We start from the raw sequence: 24104 nt of genomic DNA on the forward strand, positions 1-24104 counted from the left end.
TCCCGTTTCTCTCCCCCATGCCAGCCGGGTTAAACCACAACAGAAGGACAGATATGGGGCATTAAAAAAAGGCTCCTGCTTCCCACAGCAGAAAAGTGGAGTAGCTCTACAGGGCTCCCAAAGCATGCAGGAGGTATTTCTTTGTTCTGTACCGTGGAAATGTGCACATAACTTCCTTGTTGTCATAGCTTTTTAAGACAACATTGTCCAAATATCTTCAGTGCAGGCATTTCCACCTGAGCTAACTGTCTTGGTCCTTAAAAATCAGTAGATTGGCTCAATACAGTTAGTTTTGTGAAGGATTCACCTGATCAAAGGCTGGCCTTCCCCTAGGGGAGGCTGATCCCTGCTGCAAAGCCTCCCTCCATCAGCAGCACAGGCAGCCCAGGGTTGCTTGTAGTGTGGGCACATGTGACAGAAGCATCCCACCACCCAAATTGTGCAATGCATGTCACCACAAATGTTTTTCTGACCTAAAAATGACAAATTGTGAAAGGCTTTATGATGGTTATTCTTGTATGTTTTGTGTCTTTTAACCTTTATGTTTGTTTTTTTTTTTATATTGAAAACAAACTTTCTGGTAAAGGCATTTTGGGTGAGAAGGAATTCTGAGGGAGGTAGGGAGTGGTTTAAACACTATGAACTGAAGAAAGAGCTGGCATCCTAAACTGCCCCCTCAGCTTGGAAAATGACATCAAAGGGTGTGTAGGTTCTACTGTAATGCCTATAGGCTAATGCAGTGCTGTGGCTTACCAGGGAGTCCCATACCTTCGACACTGCTCTGACAGTTTTTAATCAGCCGAGGTTGCCCAAGGTGATGACTTCTAAGTAGAAGTTGGGTGTGAAGAAAATATGAGAAAATTCCCACTTTGACTAAGACACCTTCACTTTCAGGCTTGTTGAAATAAACACCTGTGATTGTCCCCAAGCATCATAGTCTAACACTTTTTTTGCTGCACTTTATGACTCTGGTAGAATAGTGTAAATGTCCTTGTAAAATAATTGTATGGCCTTAAAAATATGTTTTAACTGCTAAGGGCAGCAGTGAATGATGCATGGAGAGAGGGAGTAGAAGTGTGGGAAAACCAAGTTGGAATTGAATTTTTTAATTGGATTTAAATTGGCTATTTTGAGCTTGGATACTAACTTACAAACTAAAATAGCATCAGTCTTGATAAGTAGCAGGTATCAATGCAGGTAACCTCAGAGGTTAACTCTCCTAAAGTGTAGCCAAAATTCAGGGAGATGAAATGAAGAATAAAACATTTGGTAAAGCCCCTTTCCCTTTGTACATCTTCACTCTGCATGTAACAGCTGGAAGGAAATTCTTAAAGGTAGAGTGGGGATCTAAAGCAAAAGAAATGATAAAAACACTCTCTAATCCTCCCAACTCATCAAGCCTTTTTGGGATCACTGCGTACTGTCGCTGAGGCACCAAATTTACAAGAGGACACGCAAATGTTAGGTAAGATCCAAGAGGAGATCAGGAAGACTAACGGTGAGGAATGGTAGGTATGTCTCATGAGGAACAGCTTAAAATACTCAGCTTTTAAATGGTAGACCGGGGGACCTGAGGTACAGAAATATCTGATGAGGGCAAGCAGGGGGCCGGGTATGACGCTTCTTCCTCTACATGGTAAGGGGAAAACACAAGGTGGTGAGCTGAGCTTAGGGTTAGGAGCAAGACAAGTGTCTGATCTTGAATGAGACAGGAAAAAGGGACTATCCAGTGCCCTTCTTCCAATGAGCGGGTGCTACAGAGTTTAGCACCATACAGACATATATACACAAAACATACCATAGAAGACACATTACACGGCTCATAGGACTGTGGCTCACTGCAAGTCCACAAGACTGACACAAACTTTCACAAACTCATTGCAAGTCTCATGATGCCTGCAGTCTTCTGGAAACTCCACCTATAGTTGGGTAGAAATTTCACATGTATTTAAAAAAGCTGGGTCTGAAGAAACTCTTGACAATACAAGCCAAATCCCTCTTATAAAAAAAAAAAAAAACCAGCGCAAAGCCACCTGTGAATTCCTTCCCCACAAAACTGGACATAGGTGGCTGTTCTAAAATTTGCAATGACATCTGTATTTTCATATAATCACAGAATCACTGAATCATACAATCATAGAATGGGTTGGGTTGGAAGGGACCTTAAAGAAGATACAGTTCCAACCCCCCTGCCATGGGCAGGTACACCTCCCACTACACCTGATTGCTCAAAACCCCATCCAGCCTGGCCTTGAACACTTCCAGGGATGGGGCATCCACAGCTTCTCTGGGCAACCTGTGCCAGTGCTCCAGGTGCTTCAGTCCCTTGATCATCCTCGTGGCCCTCCTTTGGACTCATTCTAATACTTCCATGTCCTTCTTGTGCTGGGCCCCAATTTTCCTGTGAAGTAATAACCTGCTCTTGGGACAAATGTTGTAGTCTCACATTAGGTAGCGATCACAAATGACAACTTATAGCACATTTCTGTTGAAGTGTAAGAGAAGTGTTCTAGTATAAGGGTTATTGATAATCTTTGTTCTTCTTCAGGTATTTTGAGTTTTATGAAGGGCCTTTGGAATACAACTCCACCAAATGCCTGGAATTACGACAGGACATCATTGAGGTGAAGGTTTTGTCTATGTAAGTATGAATAAATGTTTGCTAAAAAGGTTACTTTTCAGGCAGGATGGAAATGATAACATGATGAAATTATGAAAGTTGTAAGGTGCAAGAGATTCTTTCAATAGGGATCTCATCGGGGATTCCTGAGGCAAGTAGTGACATTTGGATTTGATCTGAGATCTATTTGAAAAAAAAAATGGAGGCTTTTAAATACATTGCGACATTTTGTTCAGGACCAGTATTCCCAGTTTGGAATTAAATAGTGTTTGCAATATTATGTGTAATATTATATTCCAAGCCCTCTACTGAAGGTAATTGAAGAGTAAGAACAGAGAGACTGACTCATGACTGACTCATGCCCTGTCGTTGACGGTGGACAGTAGTGAAGGCTAAGAAATGAGGCCAAATGGTTAGCCCTACCTGATAACAAATACTGGCATGGGGTCTCTCTGAGCGGTAGATGGTGTCTAGACTCCAGTAGTCAGAGTGGACAACAAACCTCTTTGTTAATTTGTTTAGATCTTTTTTGAGCCCATTTGTACTTTTGAGCCCACTGCAATAATTTCCTGCAGCAGTGAGTTTCAGTAATAGCACTCAGTAAAAAGTATGGAAATACATTTCTGAGAAATCATAAAATATCTGTATTTTGTCTTTTTTGGTGCTATATGTACATCAGGAAACTAATGAGTTGACTGAGATGTAGCCATGAAGCTATAGAGCTGAAGTCAGGCAAAAAAGGTTGCCCATGGAGCTGATTGGACAAAGCAAAGCAGGATGGTTTTGTGTTGTCCTGCATTTTCAGCATCACATTGTATTTAGGTGCTTACATTATGTGTAGTCCCTTACTGTATCTACAACCAGTGGTGTAGTTATCTTACCTCCAATCCATAAGGTTTGTTAAGGTCTGTGAAGTGCACTGATGGTCTCAGCTGAAAGTGCAGCTGTATAAGAGCACAGCTTTAAGCGATCAAGGCCACAGCAAATAGAAGTTGTTGCTCTAGGTCTGCATGAATTTTGAGCATGTCTCCCTTGCTGACTTTGTGCACCAAAAAATGTAGGTTATGTCCTTGTCTTCTGTATTTGGTACTGGATGAAGGAACACAAGTAGCAACTTTGCACTGCCTGCTGACTTGTAGTGCTTAAAATAAATAGAAGGGGTGAGAATGTGACACTTCTGCCTATGTTCCGCTGAAGATGGTGAGTTTTGAATTGCTTTTCTGCATACTCGTTATATGGTACAAAGAATTACTCATTTCTCTTCATCTTTTCCAATGGTACATAGAAGGCAGTGGACTCCTGCTCAGTTGGATAGTTAGCCTTACTTCTGTGATAGATGCCATTTGACATTAAGCTCTTTTACTATGCTGGATTCTTCTGATGTGCTTCCTTCTGATGGGGTGCATTTCCTAAGTCAGCCCTTATGGTAATGGAAGATTTCCAAGTTAATATGCTCTGGTGGGCTACAGAAAGTACAATATGACCTAATTCCTTCCTCTAACTTCCACAGCCTGGGAAATCCTAAGTTCTACTCACTTTAAATATATAATTCTCTTAAAAGTCTTTGTTTTATTAGAACATTCAAAGCCCCCAAAGTTGAAGAGAACTCATTAATACCTATCAGTCTTGAATAATTCTCAGACTTCAAAATTTCCCAGCCATATTATAACATTGCTGCGTACCTCTAGGTGTTTGTAAGGCTTTTGTTATATCCATTGTCCAAATGCAGAAAAGTGTGTATGAACTGTTAGGTAGAAGTAGTTGGAATTGATACCACCTAAAATGTGTCACCCTTTGCTAGCCTACTGGAATTAGGAGCATCACTGCTTGATGTAGCTAAAAGTATATTTATTAACAGAGGGGGAGGGAGAGCTCCTTATGTAAAGAGCTTTTTGTGTTCTCTTCTCCTCACACATGCTTATCCCTGCACATGTGCAATTGCAGTTTATACAATGAATTTACCAACAGTGCTGTTCTGTAGGATCTCATGGATTAACATACCCTCACCAAAATATATGCAGCAAATAAATGGAGAGGACCCAAAAGACTATGCATGGCTGGGCCTGTTAGAGCCTGTCTAGGACATCACACGAGCAGTGTGAGGCGAGGGCACGGAGCAGCACCTTGTACTCCAGAGCCAACTCACTCCCCCAAACCACCAGTTCATCTCATTTTATCCCAGCCAGCAGGCAATTTCCACTCATCTTCCAAGGTGATAGCTACCACTACCCTCATCCTGTGTCTACCAGAGGCAGACTAAACCCAGAGGCAAGCAAAAATGGACAGAAACCAATGTCATTTTATACCGGTGAAGCAAAGCCGAAATCTGACTCAGCTTGCTGGTCTACCACAGATGGGCAGGCAAGGGGAAGCAGAGTCGTCTATGGGCACCTTCTCTGAAGGGGTGAGAGGAAGACAGGAATGTTCCCATGAGCAAGGCAAATTACTGCATTTTCTTTTGGAACCCCCTCTGTTATTTGTCTTTACTTTCCCTGTTCTTTCTTTCTAACAATTCTCACATTCCTTCCCTGTATACATTTTCCTTAGCAAAGACAGTATTGGGACATGACAGGAAGCCCAGCTTTTTTGATTTTGGTTCCTCTTTCAGTTATAAATTAATAATATATACATTAATTCCATATGATAGTTTTAATTTAATTTCATTAAATAATTTTAATTTCATTCCATTAATTCCATTAATAATTTTACAATCATATTTCTTCAGGTTTGGTCACGGTGCTACACTACACTGTTACATGTCCCCCAAACACAGAAGCCATATGCAGGCCCTGCCCTGACAAACAAGGCCATGTACTGGCTTCCCAAAGTCAGTGGAAAATCACTTACTTTCAATCTACCTCAGTTTCCCCACTTCATAATCCTTGTGCCCTTGAGAAGAGGAACTGAAGACTTCAGTGTTAAATGATCTTGCTACTCTCCTTGCAACTGGAAAGTGATCCCCCTGGACTATTAACATGGATGTCACAGAGATAGGAAAGTCAGATGATTAATCATGCTGAAGATCCAGTTCCTTCTTTCCTGCAAAATAAGGAAAATGTGACTCACTGTGTCCACAGGGTGGATGGAAGATAAAACAAAACTGGTGGTATGCATGAATGACCTGTAGATTAGAATGATTGAAAACAGTCACTAAAATGGATCAGAGAGTAGAGGAGGTTGGAAAAAAGGGGGAATATCAGGATTCAGCAAGGTGACAGACTGCTGCAGTCATGAAGAAAAAGATAAGAGCCAATGGAGATAGTAAGTGGAGTCTGGGAGGAAAATCAAGGATCTTAATCTGTCTTCTGTGCAAGCCAGAAATAGCAAGATTATTTACCCAGCACCTGAAAAGACATCAGAGGCGCTCAAAAATCCCTAGATATCAAGGGGTAAAGCATCCACTAGGAAGCAATGAGACCCTGAGATCAAACCCAAACCAGCAGAGTCAAGGTATGCTAGCCTCTGAGTCCAAAAACTCTCATTTGCTGACCAAAGAGCAAGACTTGGTCACTAAAGACAGTGAAATTAGCTGAGAAGTGAAAGGCAAACACTTATTTGAACAGTTTATTAAAACTCACATTTGCATTCAGTGGAAGCAGATTTGAATCTGAGTTGTCAAGCTGCAAAAAATACTTATTTCTCCAGTAAAATGAGCAAAATGTTCATATTTCTACTCACTGTATTAATAGAGAGCAATATGATATAATATGGGTCCCATGAAGAGTAAATATGGATGGAGGATGCTGGAAATGGGCACGTGTGGTTACATCACACATTGGCCCATACTGCACTATCCTGGGGACAAGCCTGGCTCTACATGTCGGAGGGAAATGCTAGTAATAACGTGGTGGAGGAGTATATTTTGACTAGCACAAAGAGCAAAATTGGAAACATAGGTGGGAAGCTTCTGGATTGTAACCACTATTATAGAGAAAAAAGGTTTTGTTTCATACAGCACATTTCACATTTGGGATAAATTTTGTATCAGATATTCACATTCAACTTCTGAAAAACCCGATCTAAAATTACTTCCCAAGAAAGATAAAACAATATGAACATTCCTTTTCTGATCTGTGGCTGGACAATAAACATCCAAGGAGTGATAGAAAATCAGCATTTTGTAATAATTATTCATAATTAAAATATTATTATTTGTAACAATTAGGGGAAGCACAAAACCCACAACAGTTGACTGAAGCAGGTTGTGAACTTATCAAGATAAAGGACTGCTCAAGTCCCAGGCAGAGTCTCACAGGAAATCCCAAATATTTTAAGATGCCAGCAAATTCTGACACTTGAGACTATAGCACAGTGCAAAGATACCTGACACAGCATGGGTACCACAAGCAATCTCACCAGGGCACTAAAGACCTGACTAAGCTAATTCCTTTGCATCTCAAGTTTCCAAAGCTGATATATTTACTACCGGGTCAAGTATCCCTACACTGTGCTATATTCGTCAGTGTAAACATAACCACCAAGCCCCAGTTGTGCTAAGGGCTTGGGTGGAAGATGACAAGCAAAATGCTTGATAAAGGCACTGTGTTTGTACTCTGTGTCAGCCACGCGAGTAGGCAAGATTCCCTCTCTCCATGTGTGCAAGCCTTCCATGCTGTTGAATGGTCAAGATTTTCATCTGGGACTGTGAAAAGCTTGTCTGTATTTGTTCTTATGGGAAGTGCCATGAAGCTACAGTGACGGACATTGTTTTTAAGGTTTCCATCACAAGAGCTAAAGCATAAAACTAACTGCATAAAGAGGGCGCGGAAGGACAGTGGCTATCTGCAGGGCTGATGAAAATGCAAAATGGATGCAAGCAATGGAGGGCAAGGACACCTCAAAGAAATGAGAGGTTAAGTCCATAATTTGCCTGAGGGAGGCATGGACTGCTGAGCAATGAGTACACTTGAATTAAGAAACAAGAAATGAAATGAAAAAGCAATTAAGGGTAAGAATGAGGCACAGTGAAAGTATGAAAATACAAAGCTTTGCACGGCAATTTCATCTGAACAGCATTCAGCAAGTGTAAGAAAAATCAGGAAACTCCTATCAGTTCAAAAATTAAAGACCAAATTACCAGGACAACAGTGGCCACCGAGGTGAGCAGTGGCCCTGATGAGATCGCTCACAGCCAGAGCTCTGCAAGAACACAGGTGTAGCACAACTCCAAGCAGAAGTTTTGGGTTTGGCAGAAACTTTGTTCTAGAAACACAGGGAAGTCTGAGCTTTGTACCTGCCCACACATGTAGAAGGAAGCACCCAATTTTTTCAAAATGAGATAAAACAAGTTGATGGCAGGTTATAACAGAGGTGCTTTTGAAAGATAAGTCACAGGTTGCAAGCCCCTTTGGATGAAGAGTTTGCTTCATAGGTGTTTTATGCTGGGCATTAGGAAAACTCTACCATGACTTTGTCATACAGAGTCAACAGTTGTGTATAAAGTACAGAAAGCAGAGTCAGCCTAGATATTAAGCCAAATATTCAAAAAGAGCTGTTTGAATGGACAAAAATAGGCCTAGATCCCTGACTGACGCAAGCTGCTGCTGGGTGTCCTGTGGATCAGAATCAGGATTTAATCACCTCTGTTCACCAGTGAGGGTGATGGTCACCTCTTGGCTGGTAAACGGGACACCTACAATCCACCACTGCAGGGCACGAAGTTTCTGCAGAGCTCCTACAGCTCAACATGATCCCAACCCTACACAAGCCAACCATTGATTGCAACCTACACAAGCAACCAGATGATGGCCATATCCCATGTGGGTTTGCCATATATACACTTAGTTGTCTATATAGCTTCAAGATTTTGCTGTCTCCTGAAGTTTTCAGTGCTCTTCATCTCTAAGAAAAAACAATAACCACAACCAAGACAGGCTCCACAACCCTTCAGCGAGGATTGATTCATGTCATTTTGCTGGTGTAATGTTTCTGGGTAGAAGTGGAGGGGGCACAGAGCTGTATTATCAGAGAGATGATTCATTAGGTGAACTTCAGCTTGTCTCTTGGGGAAAATATTTAAATGGGAAGAAACTTTTAACCTGGGATACATGGTCTCAGGATGGTCTCAAATAATGCAGTCTGCCTGCACAGGAAGGTTTGCTCTTTCTTGCTGAGTTAGTCTTTGAGGTTTTGTACATGCCCCCTCTGACAGACCCTAGAGTAATCTTTGTTTAAGTTTTCAATAGCTTTGAAAATGTGTTCTTCTTGGCTCAAAAGTGTTTTTAAATTCACCTCTTCAGCTGACTCTCACTCTGGGAGGAAGTCAGGCTGTTAGAAAAACAATATTTAGTGAACTCTGCCAACACAATATAGGCATATAGCAAAGTATTACTCTGATATTTTTCCCTTGCCAAAGCAGGCAAGGACAATCCTACTGATTTCTTCCATGCAACAGGTTGGAAGCTGAGGACCGGGACCATTTCAACAGCTTTTACCATAGTGGCAGTTTCCTGATGTAATCCAGGATTATTCCCTGCTGGCCAAACAAGAGCTCACAAAAGAAAAAAAAAAGGCCAGCCCTCAACTGAGCATCTGATTCAAAGGCAAATTCAGATGAAAGCCGTGCACTGGAAAGATGAGTCAATACAAAAGCAAGAAGCAGCTCTGGATTTAAGCAGAAGTCCACAGCATTTAACCTACTTTAACAGATCAATGCAGTGGATTTTTAATCATCATATTAATCCTAAAATAAAAATAATTACCCCAGAGATCCGTATTAAAGTCCCTTAATTATATCTCATTTCATCATGCTTTTTACTCAGGATCAGGAGCTACAAAGACCAGAGCTTCTCAAAGTCATTCTCCAGCCTGGAGTTTAAGTCTCTTGTTAAGACATTAGCTGTTATGGGGATGAGAGACTGGCCTTGCTGAGAGCACTGACGTTCATCCTGCTAAAGGATGGGAAAGAGGAAGAAAAGCCAAAAGGAAAAAGGGGCAGGATTCAGCTTTCCAATAGCACATTATAAAACAGCAGGTAAAGGAGCGGAGAACATTATACGGTAGGTGAAAAATGTGTGAATATCTAGAAATCTGATCTCTGTGTTCTCCCCTTTGCCCGGTGACACCAGGAGCTCATTAATAGCTCATTAAAGGGAAAGAGAGGACCTGACTGGAGGTTGGACCCCTTCTCGAATTCCTCTGACCAGAGTTTCTTTCCTGGAGCATCCTCTCCTGCCTGCAGTCCTGCCATCCCTGCAGCCAGGCTTGGGAGCATGGCCATGGGTGGATGCAGGACCACCAGCCTCCACATCACCCCCCCAGGGATCTTCGGGGGGTTTATGGCAATAAAACCAGCTCATTCCCTGCTTCTTTCCATCTTGCTTCCAGAAAGATGTCCACACCACTTACTGGGACGAGTCCCATCTCTGCATTCCCCTGTGTTGTGCCCAAGTTGCTTGTTTCAGCTGTTTGCTTTAGGCCTCGCTGGCCTTCAGTACCCCCATATCAGTACCTGTATATATATGGCTTAGCATTGCTATCTCTGAGTAGGAAAATAAACAAACAAACAAACAAAAAACACCTAAGTTTTGCACTAAATAGACTGAATAGTTTGTCCTATCAAACACCTGATTCATGGTACCCTGTCTACAGCAGTTGAATGAGATAAATGCCATGTAATAAAGAATTTTGCTTTTCTTTCTTTTTATCTTTTAGGGTGAAACAAACTGAATTGTTTGACAGGTGGAAGAGCCTACAGATGTGCAAATAGGAGATGAATGTCACAGAAGCTAACCTATTCAAGTACGAATGGTTCGCATTAATGGGACTGAGTAAGATTTGCTTTAGTTTGAGTTTAGCTTCCTGTTAGCTGTTCCAAACCTTCAATATGGATAGCAAGAGTAAGCACTGTAACTGTTGGAGTACCATCCTTCTGAATAAATATTGACTTTTTTCTGCTTTAAAAAGGTCAGCAGGGAGGGTGAAAGAGAGCTCTTGTGGCATATGGGACAGTCTTCCCAACAAAGGCAGGGAATTTGGTATGGGAAAGACTTTTCCGGGTATGATTTGGGCAGAAATGAGGCTGGAGCAAAGAGTTAAAAGCTATATATAATGCATCAACCAAACTCTGGTGGTGTAAAATAGTAGTATCAATGGTGATACTGCAAATTTGGCCTACAAAATACTCAAACTGGATTTTTTCTATGGTGTATTAGGTACTGCCAGACCTTGTTTATCAGTTCTTTTTAATGGCTTCTCAGCTATTACTCCCCAACTATCTTCAGATGTTTCTTCTGGTACTGAGACCTCTGCAGTTTGTTTCTGTAGTACTTTGTCTTCCTTCATGTGACCTCATCTTTGCTGAAGGTCCTTCATGGTCCTTTCAAGATACAGCTTGTGAAACTGGTCTTGTGAAGGCAATAGAATGAAGCCAAAACAATACTTGAATGTTGTGTGTTAGCATATTCAGGGGCCATATTTGAGTAGGTCTATGGAAAATGCATTATTTCAAAGTGGAATATAGACTAATTAATTCTGTAAGTCACTGCAATGATTCAGATCTGTTGTTTAGAATAAGGCCCCACAGATTTCTCCCAAATTCTGTTTCATGATTACAGGAAAAAGCTGGCACGAGTTAATGAGAGAATTTGAGAATGCATGTGCTGAGTTAGTCACTAACATCTTTAAAAATAACTAATTGTTAGTCCCAGGCTCATAACATTTTTTTCCAATGTGAGCTCCACACATATGTTTTTAATGTATTTTTCTGTAAAATATTTGATGAGCAATTATCAAAGCCCATTCTGGGAAAAAAAAAAAAAAAGAGCCATGCGGGATTAGAGCCTTCTATCGTAAAGACTCCTTGGAGTGAGAGAACTGTGTCCTAATGATTGTGCCCAGAGTGCAAGGAGCACATAGAAGTACAGAGGCCAGCTGAGAGTTGGGAGCGATGAGAAATGACCATCTAGAGACCATCTGGAGGACCGTCACTCTCAGGCCAGTAACACCAGCACTTTAAGCAAAGAACCTCCCTCTCCATCCTACACAGTGCACTGAGAGAAAGAAGGGATGACAAACTCCTGGCACTGGATATACCAGTCTGGCTGATTCATCACTGCTTAAGAAAATCCCACTGGCACCTCTGTGGAACCTAACTTTTATTAGCTGGCTTCAGGAACAATAATCCTGCAAATCATGAAAAAAAAAAAAAAAAGCTCAACATCTGTTTCAGTTTTGTCACTTGGGACAAGAATTTCAGTATGTGGATGTGTGGAGATACTGTAGTCCCTAAAAGCAGAAAAAAGTCTCTGAGTTTGGAGGTAGTTTAATAGGTGCCTCTGATGTTAAAAAGGACATGGTTTAACAACATTAAATTGTGGGCTTTCAAACTGTGTGAGTTCTGGGCCACCATGTGAGATGGGGAGAAACCAGAAAAAATCAAGTGGAAGCTACTTAAGCAGTAGAGAGGGAGGAAGAATGAAAATCACACTGATTTTTGTATCTGTAGGCTAAGGCAAACAATTTCCTGGATGGTCTTCCTCCATCAGATGTCAGACATTTACATTAAGGAATGTGTGTCAGGAAAACTATTTGGACAATAGATTAAAGAACATCTCTTCAAATTCCTTAATGCAGATCTAATGAAGAATGTATTCATATCTCAAATATCACAATTCAGTCCCACTACCTGCTTTTCATTATTTAATGATTTAGTTACTTGAAATTACTCATTGGCTCATTCAGTCTCAGTTGCTGCCTTGATCTGATCATCATACGATGTCATTCTGTTTCAGTCAAGTATGTAATAGTAACTGGACATCACTGAAATGCTTGCATAATTCCGTATTTGCTTTCTGATTCTTGTAATAAAACCCCTAGAGAAGAGTGGTTTATTTTTCCAGAAGAGTGGCTTATTTTTCCAATTCCTAGTGAGGCCACATACCCCAGAGGCAAGGTACTTAATCTAGCCATTTGGCTTTGTCTTCATGAGAGTGAGTTTAAGTCAGGGTTTTCAGTTTCACCAGTGAAAGGAGAAAAGCTTCATGGAAATGGATCCCTATTTGGAAAGCTACTCCTCCTATTTACATTTCTTATGAAACTTATGGTAAGGGGATCAGAGCTGAATGGAATTTTTCTCATGTCATGAATCCCATTTTTGAGATTTCAAAACTGTTCTTGTTGGCATTGAAATATCTGCTATTTTATCCCAGTGACAAAGAAATTTTGGCCATTTATCTGAAATTCTGGAGTTGTAGCCGTGACCAGACTGCCTGGCACCCATTTGTCAGGGCTGCACCATCTCCCTGATGTGCATATGTGAGGTCAAAAGCAAAACTAAGACCTTTTAAAGTTTTTGTGTAATTGAAATGTGCCATGCTCCACAGTAGTCTAGTAAGTGTGGTAGTGACTTTAGGTATTGCTGTGTCCCTGCTCCGCCAAGCTTCCACATCCCCAAAGACTAGCCCCTGTGTTTCCTGCCCACTGACGAGTAAATAATTTACAAAAAGTGGAAGACCTCTAAGGCAGAGAGGGACTAATTCATGAGGATGGTTTCCACAGGATATGGGGGCAGAAGCTCAGATTTAGGGTATAGAGCAGAGCAGAGTTTTCACATGGTTTTCCTGCAGCCTAGAAGAGGGACAGGTACAGGGGTCTCATTTCTTCTGTTTATTTATTTATTTTTTTAACCATAAATTCATCAGTCAAGGAAAATTTCACTGAACCTGACATTTTCTAAAGGAAAACCCAGCAAACCACCATTTTGCCCCACCTATTGTTAAAAATAGCGTTTTTTTTCTTTTTTTTTTTCTTTTTTTTTTTCTTCTGAAAAATGCCTTCTTAGGAGTAATAGTAATTGCAAATCCTAAAGCATGCTCTCAGCTCCTAGATCTTATTGATCTCTTTTTCATTTTGCAGGTCTACTTTGTTGAGGTGTTGCAATGCCCCTGCCTTTCTGTTCACCACCCAGAAAAATACTCCCTTGGGAACTAAACTGAAATATGAAGTGGATACTAGTGGAATCTTCCATATCAACCAAGAAATCTTCAAAATGTTTCCAAAGGTGCCTTATGCCTCTATCCATTTGCAGATTTAACTTCACTGTACTTGCTGCATTAGATTATATCCTATAGCCAAGCATTTAGCAATTAGCAGTTTGACATTTCTGCAGACATCATTGCTTATACTTTTAATATGTTTAGTTTTGATACAATATTTCAATTGATTATCCTATTTTCTAATGGTCATCTAGTCTAGTATGCAATGTACATGCCTTTTCCTGCAGAATATTAGCAACCTATCTGCAAAGTGGCTGATGAAGTAACTTAATAAAGCTGAATAAAAAAGACAGTTAGTGAACAGAACTTTTTAAAGTACAATATTCACATAAAATAAATCCAAAATTTGGGGTAGGTCTGCCTTTTCAGGGCATGATTATTTTATAATTCATATTCACAGTGACTGACTATTTTTATCCTTATTCCTACTTGCAGCTTATCTGTGAACAGACTGCAGAATTTTCAAATGTATCCATCATAAAGATTATTCAAAACCTTTTCAGCCTTGACCTGAGGGCCAAAGTGCACATGTTGTAACTGGTGGGTAAATCCCACTGCACTTTGTGACTGATGTGCAGAAATGGTCTTATGTGACTACTGATTTATCATGAGGCACACGTCATGAATTTAAAATGGTGTATTTGTAAGGGATAACTGCAATTTGTCCCTTTCAGAAAGGGAGGAAAATACTCAATTTCAGTACACAGGATTCTGTCATTAATGTTGACCTTGAGGGTCTAACAACTTTTAATCTGTTTGCTTTCTGATCACAACTAAAAGGTAGGGCAGTGCTGTTTTCTAAATGTGCACATGGGAAACTAGGGCAGAGCAGGGGAAGGACTGAGATCCAGGAAAGTGTTTTGGCATCTGGAGATATGCAAAGAATGGGTACATCTATGTCCAGGAGTATGATCCTCAAAACCCTGCCTAATTGCGCAGATGAATGCATGAAAGACTAAAAGATGCCTGTGCTTTGACTGGGAGTGTCCTGTAGCTGTTGTTGTATTTATCCAGGTGTGGTGGTTTTACTCAGGTGGGCAGCCAAGTTCCACCACGGCCACTCTCTCATTCCCCCTTCTCAAAGAGGAAGGGGGAGAAAATACGACACAAAGAGCTCAAGGGTTGAGATAAGGATGATTTAATTAAAGGGAAAAGGGAGAGGGGGGAAAAAAAAAAGGAAAGAAAAAAAAAAGCAAAGGCCACATGGAAGCACAGAGAGAGCAAAAGCAGTTGCTCTCTACTTCCCATCAATGAGCGATGTTCGGCCACGTCCTGGGAAGCAGGGCCTCACTAAGCGCAGCGGTTGTTCGGGAGGACAGACGCTTCCACAACGAGAGCCCCCCCCTCCCCCCTCCCCTTCCCCTTTCCGACCTTTTATTGCTGAGTGTGACATCATATGGCATGGAATATCCCTTTGGTCGGTTTAGGTCAGCTGCCCTGGTGATGTCCCCTCCCCATCACTTGCCCACCCCCAGCCTGCTGGCTCCTGGGGGCTTGGAGGGAGTCCTGATGCGGTGCCAGTATTATGCAGCAATAGACACAACACTGGAGTGATACCAGTGCTGTTCTAGCTACAAGTGCAGAGCACAGCACTGTATGGGCTGCTGCAGGGAAAGTTAACTCCATCCCAGCCAGACACAGCACACCAAGTATGCTTCGAGGATGCTTTGCAGGGTTTATCACGTGCCAAAATGCCTTTGGGATTTACTGGGCAGCAGCTGTATGGCCAAAGCCACTCTCTGCCTAGGAGCAGGGCTGCTGCATGGCAAGTATAGGAGATACAAGGCTGAAAGCAAGGGAGCAAGAGCATAAGGGCCAAAGCTCGGTGCTGAAAGTGGACACCTGGCTTTTGATCCCCTTTCAGGACTGCTGAGGCATTTCATGTTAAGAAATCACTGGATAAAGCACAGACAACTCTGTCATGCCTCTCTGTTAGACAGGTGCTGCTTTTGTCCAACAGGCATAAGTGCATACCCTTTTGCCTCATGATTTATGAATGCTATGGGAAGATCCTGGAAATAATCACCTAGAAATGTCACACTGTTACCGCATCTCTCTGTAGTTTGCAGTATGAAGTTATTGATAAAATATGTATGTACAAAAAAGAGCGCTCATGCTTACATAAGCGCATCTCTACATATTCATAAGGTGCAGTGCAGCTCAGTGCTGCATCACAGCCCTCTCGCACCAGCGGCACAGTTCTGCTCTCTGAGATGTTATTTTTTCACTCTTTCTGGCTTCTGCAGCAGCTGCATATGTGCATATTATGACAGAATTTTGCCTAAAGATTACAGAAAGATGAGTCATATCCAAGACCTTAAAGATGCCTTACCAAAGGCTCTAGGCACTGCTGGTGGTACAAGTGCTATTTAATAATCATCGATACTATTAGTACAGGCAGTAGTGGCAAGCACTAAAGTTTGACCTAGATTTTGATAAATAGCTCTGATGTGCCATCTGATTTAGAGATACCTCCTGGGCTTTACTAGCTGCTCTGAGATTACGTGCAGACTTCTCCAAAGCAGGACATTGGCACCTGGGCAGCCAGCAGTTTGCAGGCAGCTAGGGAGGCGATGCCTTGGGTGCACTGATTTTATGGTTCATGTCCCCATGTGAAAGTCAGAAGGGAAAGCAGGCTTCTAGGTGACTTCTTCCATTATTAAGTCTGGACCAAAAGAGGTTACTGCATTTTTCTTTCTGAGTTAGCTGCTCACAGCATCTCTTATTGCACAGAAAGCTTATAAGCTGTCTGCTTATGTACACCATGGGAATACCACGAGCCAGAACCAGTGTCAACTTCCTATGATTAGTGCATCTGCACCAAAAAAAAAAGGAAAAAAAATCCCTTCTTCTCTCCATGGTTCAGGAGAATGACTTTCCTTGCTGTGATGTTGCAGGATATGCACTACCACCGCTCCCAGTTTAAGAAATGTGCAGTGGTCGGGAATGGAGGAATTCTGAAGAACAGCAGATGTGGCCGAGAGATTGACAGCGCAGACTTCATGTTTCGGTAATCACCACAGCACCGTTTTGTTTGTTTGTTTTGCCTGTTTTCTGCTTTAATAACAAATAAAAGATTGCTAAGTTATTCTCTCTATCATGCAAACCTGGGATTTACAAACTGGTCAAGTCTGCTTCTTGCGCAAAGTGGTGATATTTCAAAGAAAACACTGCACTGTATAATGTTTATTTTAAACTTACACTTTGAAGGATTATTTCTCCTGAACTTCATGTAGTTAATCACTGATTTATTGACAAAGTTTAATGTCCTCATTCAGCCTGCCCTGTTACTCAAGTTGTGGATTTATCCTTCTGTGGACATTAGCCCAGGCGTAGTGTCCTGTGAACATGGCCATGATTTTCTGGTACATTTCTGGACCTCTTCTGCATAAGAAGCATCTTGGCGAGACCTTAACAGCTCCACACCGCACAGCTCACGTGCCTCGGAGGTGTGTTTGTGAAGTGGTGCAGTCTCTTTGGATGCAGAGCTCAAGTGTTGCATAATGCATGTTTTGCTGATCCGTAGCATAGATTCCAGGTTGTGCAGAGACACCCAAGTGACTTTGAAGCGTCGGTGTCTTTACACTGCACTCCCCACTGTATCTGGAGTTACTCTGGTGTTGTATGGTCAGGGTTGTCTCATTACTTGCATCAGGGATAACAGAATTTAGCACTATTTTCATCATCCTTAATATGAAGGAAAGATTTTTTTATTATTGTGGTGGTTTTAGTCGGGTGGGTGGCCAAGCTCCACCACAACCGCTCTATCACTCCCCCTCCTCAAAGAGGAACGGGGAGAAAATACGATGAAAAGGGCTCAAGGGGTGAGATAAGGACGAGGAGATCGCACAGTAATTATCGTGAGGGGCAAAACAGACTCAGCATTGGGAGATAGTAAGATTTATTGCCTATTACTAACAAGCTAGAGAAGTGAGAAACAAAGGAAAGAAACCAAAAGCACCTTCCCCCCCATCCACCCTCTTCCACCTCCTCCCCCCCGAGCGGCGCAGGGGAACAGGGGAATGGGGGTTATGGTCAGTCTACAGCGCTTCTTCGCCGCCGCTCCTTCTCGGTCACTCTCGTCCCCTGTGCTGTGGGGTCCCTCCCACGGGATGCAGTCCTTGCTGAACTGATCCAGCGTGGGCTTCCCACAGGCAGCAGCTCTTCAAGAACTGCTCCAGATATAGGTCCATACCACGGGGTCCATCCCTCAGGAGCAAACTGCTCCAACCTGGGTCCCCCACAGGCAGCAGCTCCTGCCAGGTCACCTGCTCCTGCGTGGTCTCCTCTCCACAGGTACAGGTCTGGCCCAGAATCTGCTCCGGCAGGGGTTCTCCGCAGGCCTCAGTCGCCACGGTGCAGGTCCACCTGCTCCACTGTGGTCTCCTCCATGGGCTGCAGCGTGGAACCCTGCTCCACTGTCGTACTCTGTGGGCTGCAGGGGGACAACCTACTTCACCATGGTCCTCACCACAGGCCACAGGGGACTTCTGCTCCGGCGCCTGGAGCACCTCTCCCCCTCCTTCTTCACTGACCTTGGCGCCTGCAAGGCTGTTTCTCACTCCTCTCACTCTCCCAGCTGCTGTGTGGTGCAGCGTTTTTTTTTTTCCCATCTTAAATATGCTCTCAGAGAGGCGGAAAACAACATCGCTTATTGTCTCAGCTCTGGTCAGCAGTGGGGCCCTTACAAAACATGGGGCAGCTTCTAGCTTCTTCTCACAGAAGCCACCCCTATGGCCCCCTGCTACCAAAACCTTGCCACGTAAACCCGCTACAATTATTCATATGCATGTTTAATCCTTCTCAGAATCCTATTAAGTTCTTTGCTTGGGTCATGGCGTATGACAGCTAGCTCATAGATTCATGACCTGTTTTATAGAAAATAATCTTTTTTACTTCTGTTGGCCCATTTTTTGATCTTAGGTATATTTTTGTAAGATTAAAATAACTGTTCATAAATCAATGAATTTCTCTGATTTCATACCATACCAATTAGTCCAAATTTTGCCTCATTGTATTCTTAATTTGGCATCAAATGAAAAATAACTTTTTACAGGCCCTACCTTCACTATTCATTAATTTCAGACCCCTTGTCTCTGCCTCCCGTTCCCCCTTTATATTAAACTATTGTCCTAATTCTATTCTGTGAAACAGTCTGGGCTTCACATAATCTGTTTCAGTTTAAAAGCCTGCTTTACACTGTATACATTAATTAAGTATGGTAGATTCCTTTCTACTGTGTTGGATCGCTGCTATTAGTATGATTGAAATGAAGGACACATGTTACACTTGGAGATGACAAACTGTTGAGTGGAACTGGAAATATGGGCAGCAAATGTCATCGTTTATGTATAAGAACTTTCAGCGGAGGTCCCTTCTTACCGCTGTTACTCTTTCTTGGACAGTACCACACCTGCTTAAAGAAAGCAGATCAGATCAGTACAGAACATAGAAATTTGATTTTTTTGGTATCAGGAATTTATTAGAGACTTAAGTAGAACTGAAATATGAATAAGTACATAAGTACTCACGCAACAAAAAAAATGGTTCACCATCTCCAAAACATATGGGACCAGTGTTATGCACAAAGCTGTGTTAGAGTTTAAGAGTTTAAGTCTACTGTCATCAATTTTAAAGTAGAGCTTGTGTTTAAAGACAGGTGTCCTTAATCCACTTAACAGATCCACTTTCCAGTCTGACACCAGTTCTCCAAACTGTTGGGAATCTCCATCTTGGTCAGCAACAAAAAGATTATTTAAAATAGCAAACACTGCCTATGGAGCACTGCTAACATTCAACGATACCTTCAGGACACCTGGGAAAGTCTTTATATTATCAGGGAGCTGGTGGTCATCACCATGAAATGAATTCTGATAGCAATTAGTTATACTACAAGAGAATATATAAAATGCACACACACCAATTGCATTTACTAGTTGTTATTGTCTATCTCCATCTACTGGCCAGAGTGGAGATCTGTGATGAAATGTTGGATGCATGCTGCAATGTGACTATTCTTTTTGCAGGGATGAATTTTTGGAGTTCTAGAGCAAAAGTAGTTTATGCAGATTGTATAGTTTTTATAAGGAATTATCACCTTCAACAAATTTAACATTTCTTAATCCTGCTGTGAGTTGACTGTTTAAAAATACTAAAGCTAAATATTTGAAAACCTCATTCAAATATAATCTAATGAATACAGTGCTCAGTGCTAGGTGGAACTGAGAATGCTAGAGAACTTCAGAAGGATGTTGCATGACCTAGCAGAGAAAAGTGCTGGAAATAACATTGCCCATGAGGAGGACAAGGTGGTTTAAAAAAAAAAATGTCTGACCTGATAAAGGAGGACTCTCTGGGAGGTAGATATGAACCTCCTGAGTCTGAAAAGGACTTTGAAGGATTTTCATGCATTCCTCTGCTCCCCTATACTTGCTCTCTCCCTGTGACAGAAATTATATATTGAGAGCTTGAAACTGCACTGTAACATTGTGAAAACACTGAGAATTGCTTACCCTAGATGCCTTCATGGTTTTCTACTACTCAGCCCTGATCTTCAAAAGTATGGAGGTGTTTGGGAATTAGGCACAGCAGTAGTTTTGAGATATGAGGATCTAAACAGTGATGACTTTTATTCTGGCTTGTAGATCACTTCAAAAATTTTGAAAATGTCAGCAGATAGCTAACATTAGCTTGAATTGAGCATAAGACCAGCTGTAAGAACTTATGTTGCCTCTGACAACACATGCTGCAGTTTGTTTTTTTAGCTGGGTTTCCTATGGGAGTGAAACTTCTGTGCAAATGTGTTTTTCAGTAACTTCAGCATCTCTTGAAATATGCTCTAAATTTTGTAAGGTGATGAATCTAGGTCAAGGCCAGGGTAAGGTCAAGTTTTGCAAATGTTCACGTTTGCTCCTAATAGCTCTGACATCCACTGTCAAATCTGTACAGTCAGAATTGCTGCTCTTACACTGTGCTGGGAGATACTTACAAAGGGAAGGGGAGGGGAAGCAGGTTGTTTTGGATTAATTAGGGACTGGATTGATTTCTCTCTTGTGGAGCATATCCCCTAAATTCTCTTGGGTATAAAACAAAACGTTAAACACAATGTTAGAAGTGTAGCTTATGTATTAATTATGGAATACAATTGAGCTGTTGCTGAGGAAGTCTTTGATTTTAGAGGGTGATTGTCCTTGGAGCTTCATCCCAATTCTGGTTCTAAATTACCAAAGTAAATAGCTGAATTGCTACTAAGGGAGCAAAATGAGTGAACATTGGTTACATCTGCCAAAAGAGGACATCTCTGACAGACTTGGGGGAGAACAGAGGTCTTTATGCAGCCCCTAAGAACTTGCTACTTCAATGCACAGTCCAGGTATCAATGTGTTTTGATACAATTTTAAATTCTCAAAGTGTTTCTAGATTTGTTGAAGAAATGCTTAAATCAATTCTAATTTCTAGTGGTGAAAAGGTGTAAGGAATTGTTTAACTTTCTTACTATTTTTTCCTTTATAGATGCAATTTGCCTCCTATATCTGAGAAATACTTCACAGACATTGGGGTAAAGACGGATGTCGTGACTGTCAATCCCAGTATAATTACAGAGAGGTCATTTCACTTCTTTGTGTTTTCATCTCCTATTGCTTTTCCAAATCTACCTTTCATTAAATGCTAACTGTTAAAGAGGATTTTTATCCCAATATTAATTAGAACTGACACTAGGAATCATACATTCCATTCTGAAGTGAAATTATTTGGAATCAGTAACAACTTAAAGAAATGCGTTAAACATTTAAACCTTCACATTGATGATAGAAAGTGGGAAGCCGATGAGCTAAATTTATAACAGCAGAGCCATCCTTCCCCCAGAATTCCTGTGTGGTTCTGGCAAGCCCCAGGAAAATGTCTAAGACTCATTAGGTTGGAATTGACTTGATCCCACCCTAAATGCTTAAATAAACACACATCATCATATGTTTTTACAAAAATGCCAGTTAAACTTTGGAGCCAGGTGATTGACCTGGTGATTTCAGTTTTAAATTTGTTAATATCTTCACACCACCTTGCTGACAGGTTTGGGACCATGGGGCCCATTCCTGTTGACCTTTCTTGGTGGGGAAATGTATTTAATTTTTTCATCATTTGCTTGCACTGCAGTTTTCTTTTAAATGTTACAAATAGACATTCTAATTTAGAAATGTTTTTCTTCTGCTTTGGTGTTTGCCAGTTTTTTGAACTGTCCTACACTGCATAGTGCATTATACAGTTGACCAAGCCTTGGAAAAAATACATACTTCTCATAATAAAAGGAGAAATGAGACATAATCAGAAATGTCTACAAAGTTCATCCACTGTAATGAGTGTATTGTCAAAAAAGGGGAGAATATGTGTGGTTTTTTTTATCCCCTGCATTTTTGCCCTACATTTCATACTGGTGTTTTAGCTACAGATTTAAATATATTCCCCTTGTTAACTGAAACATTATTTCAATTATCTCTGTATCAGAAATTTTTCAGTAAAAGTCCGCTGTGGGTTTCTTATCTGCTGGTCCAAACTGAGTTTGTACTGGTTTGACTGTTGCTTGCATCCTTTTCCCTTTAGATTTCATAAGCTGGAGAAATGGAGGAAGCCTTTCTATGACATGCTCCAGGTCTATGAAAACGCTTCTGTGCTGCTGCCAGCTTTCTACAACACTCGCAACACGGACGTCTCAATCCGGGTCAAATACGTCCTGGATGATTTTGAATCTCAGCAAGCTGTTTACTACTTTCATCCCCAGTATCTCATCAATGTCTCACGCTACTGGCTTGGCCAAGGGGTACAGGCCAAGCAGATTAGCACGGGACTGATCCTGGTGACTGCTGCCCTGGAGCTCTGTGAAGAGGTCCACCTCTTTGGCTTTTGGGCCTTCCACATGAATTCCTCAGGGATTTTTATAACTCACTACTACTATGACAATGTGAAACCTCGCCCCGGTTTTCATGCTATGCCTTCAGAAATCTTCAACTTTCTCCACATGCATAGCAAGGGGATCCTGCGGGTTCATACAGGGACCTGTAGCTGCTGTTGACAAAGACATTTCTTCCTCTGATGCAACAGTGCAACAGGAACTCAAAGCCTGTGTACAGTGTAGGAAGTTTTATTACACCCTGAGATTATGCAATAATTGTTTGATATAAATTTCCTCAAGGCATTGCATCCCATAGGACCTAGGATACTAGCATCCTTCCTGCTAGCAGAGTCAGGTCTGTAACAGTGTGGGTGAAACAAAACTCCTCTGCCCTAGGGTATGCACTACCCTGGAAAGCAAGTCGGATAAGAAGCACATTTCCAGTAGGTTTAGAGATATACAGAGCACATAAATATAGTTATAATTTATCATTTCACTATGAAGAAAAGCAACAAACTTTTGAGGAGAATCAGTGGTGGAGAATTTTAGCATAGTGTATGACTGTACATAGGTTTTTGAGTTGAGTACCTTTGGGGCATTGCCAGATTTTATTGAAAGCACTGTTCTCTGGCATTTGGGTTTTTGAAAATATTCTTTAGCGTTATAGTTTTAAGGACAATTGTATAACTTGAGGTCTTTGTTCTGTAATGTCACAAAGTATTGGTGAAAAATAGCAGATAGATTTGATAGGAATAAACAAGGTCACTTTATGAAATTATTCAGCTGAGATAGAAGAAAATGTTAAGCTCCCATTCTCAGCAACAGGTAACTGTGTTGATCATGACGTGTAATTGTTTTAGAGTTTCTTTCTTCTTCCTTCCTGTGTCTTACATTTCTGGTCTTCTCTGCTGTTAACATTTTCTTTCTCATTGTCTGTAATGCTTTCCTTCTTGCTAACGTATGTGCAATGTGTGCACTTTGTCCTACAGTGACCATCTCAGCTTGTTTGAAGTCTTTACTGAAGAAATGTGATTCTTCACACTTCTGCAAGCTTTTCTTGGGCTAAATAGCAAGGAGATTATGCAAGTTAGATGTTCTGAGTTGATTTTTGGTTCAAATATCACAGCATTGGTTAGAGAACGCATTTCCTCTTCAATTTTATTAAAGACTTTGTAAGAGTATCTTATGTTGATCTGCTGTTGTGCAGGTTGAGTTAAATATTTTCAGGTATATGTGATAAGTACTTGCAGGAAATGAAGTTAAAAGGCAGTGAAGATACTTTGTGGTTTGGAGTATGATGCTTATTTTAAAATTCTGCATTTCAAGACCTCGGGTGTCTTAATGTGGCATTTATTTGTGTTGAGAATGTTACTAGGATAATAAAAGGGCTGGTGTATTCCTTGAAAGGTTACCAAGGTAACTCAGTTATGTCAAGCTTGATTTTCCACCTGATACAGTTAAACTGGCAAAATCCTGACTCAGAAAAGATACCACACTCTGCTGAACCACGGTGTAGTAGGCTGCTGGCACATGCCCTTTCATATTGGTATGACTACGTACACAGGCTGGTGAGGTTTGCTGTTTAAGCTGTGCTGGCATAATT

The 24104-nt window shown here is 41.3% G+C and overlaps 1 protein-coding gene across 3 annotated transcripts; it reads left to right on the plus strand.

Annotated features, from left to right (window-relative positions):
* The first annotated feature begins 2545 nt into the window (after window positions 1-2545).
* On the plus strand, window positions 2546-23636 carry LOC310888896 (alpha-2,8-sialyltransferase 8E-like). 3 transcript variants are annotated; one of them, XM_083852529.1, is made up of 7 exons: window positions 3614-3820; window positions 5346-9618; window positions 10274-10360; window positions 13475-13619; window positions 16512-16624; window positions 21127-21219; window positions 22213-23636. In XM_083852529.1, exons 3-7 carry the CDS (start codon window positions 10332-10334, stop codon window positions 22679-22681), a joined length of 849 nt encoding a protein of 282 aa, XP_083708655.1. In that variant the 5' UTR covers window positions 3614-3820; window positions 5346-9618; window positions 10274-10331; the 3' UTR covers window positions 22682-23636. The 3 variants fall into 3 exon arrangements, with proteins under 3 accessions (XP_083708656.1, XP_083708655.1, XP_083708657.1); XM_083852530.1 differs by lacking the exons at window positions 3614-3820; window positions 5346-9618 and adding an exon at window positions 2546-2641; XM_083852531.1 differs by lacking the exons at window positions 3614-3820; window positions 5346-9618 and having other exon boundaries at window positions 9691-10360.
* Window positions 23637-24104: the final 468 nt, after the last annotated feature.

Source organism: Anser anser (genome assembly GCF_964211835.1).
Source record: "Anser anser genome assembly, contig: SUPER_W_unloc_3, whole genome shotgun sequence".
NCBI lineage: Eukaryota > Metazoa > Chordata > Aves > Anseriformes > Anatidae > Anser > Anser anser.

Bases quoted from the DNA above. Each gene is read 5' to 3' on its own strand.
- LOC310888896 (XM_083852530.1), top strand. From the start codon at position 10,332: ATGAATGTCACAGAAGCTAACCTATTCAA. The intron at 13,620-16,511 runs GTGCCTTATGCC...GTGATGTTGCAG, and splicing joins TCTTCAAAATGTTTCCAAAG to GATATGCACTACCACCGCTC. The intron at 21,220-22,212 runs GTCATTTCACTT...TTTTCCCTTTAG, and splicing joins CCCAGTATAATTACAGAGAG to ATTTCATAAGCTGGAGAAAT.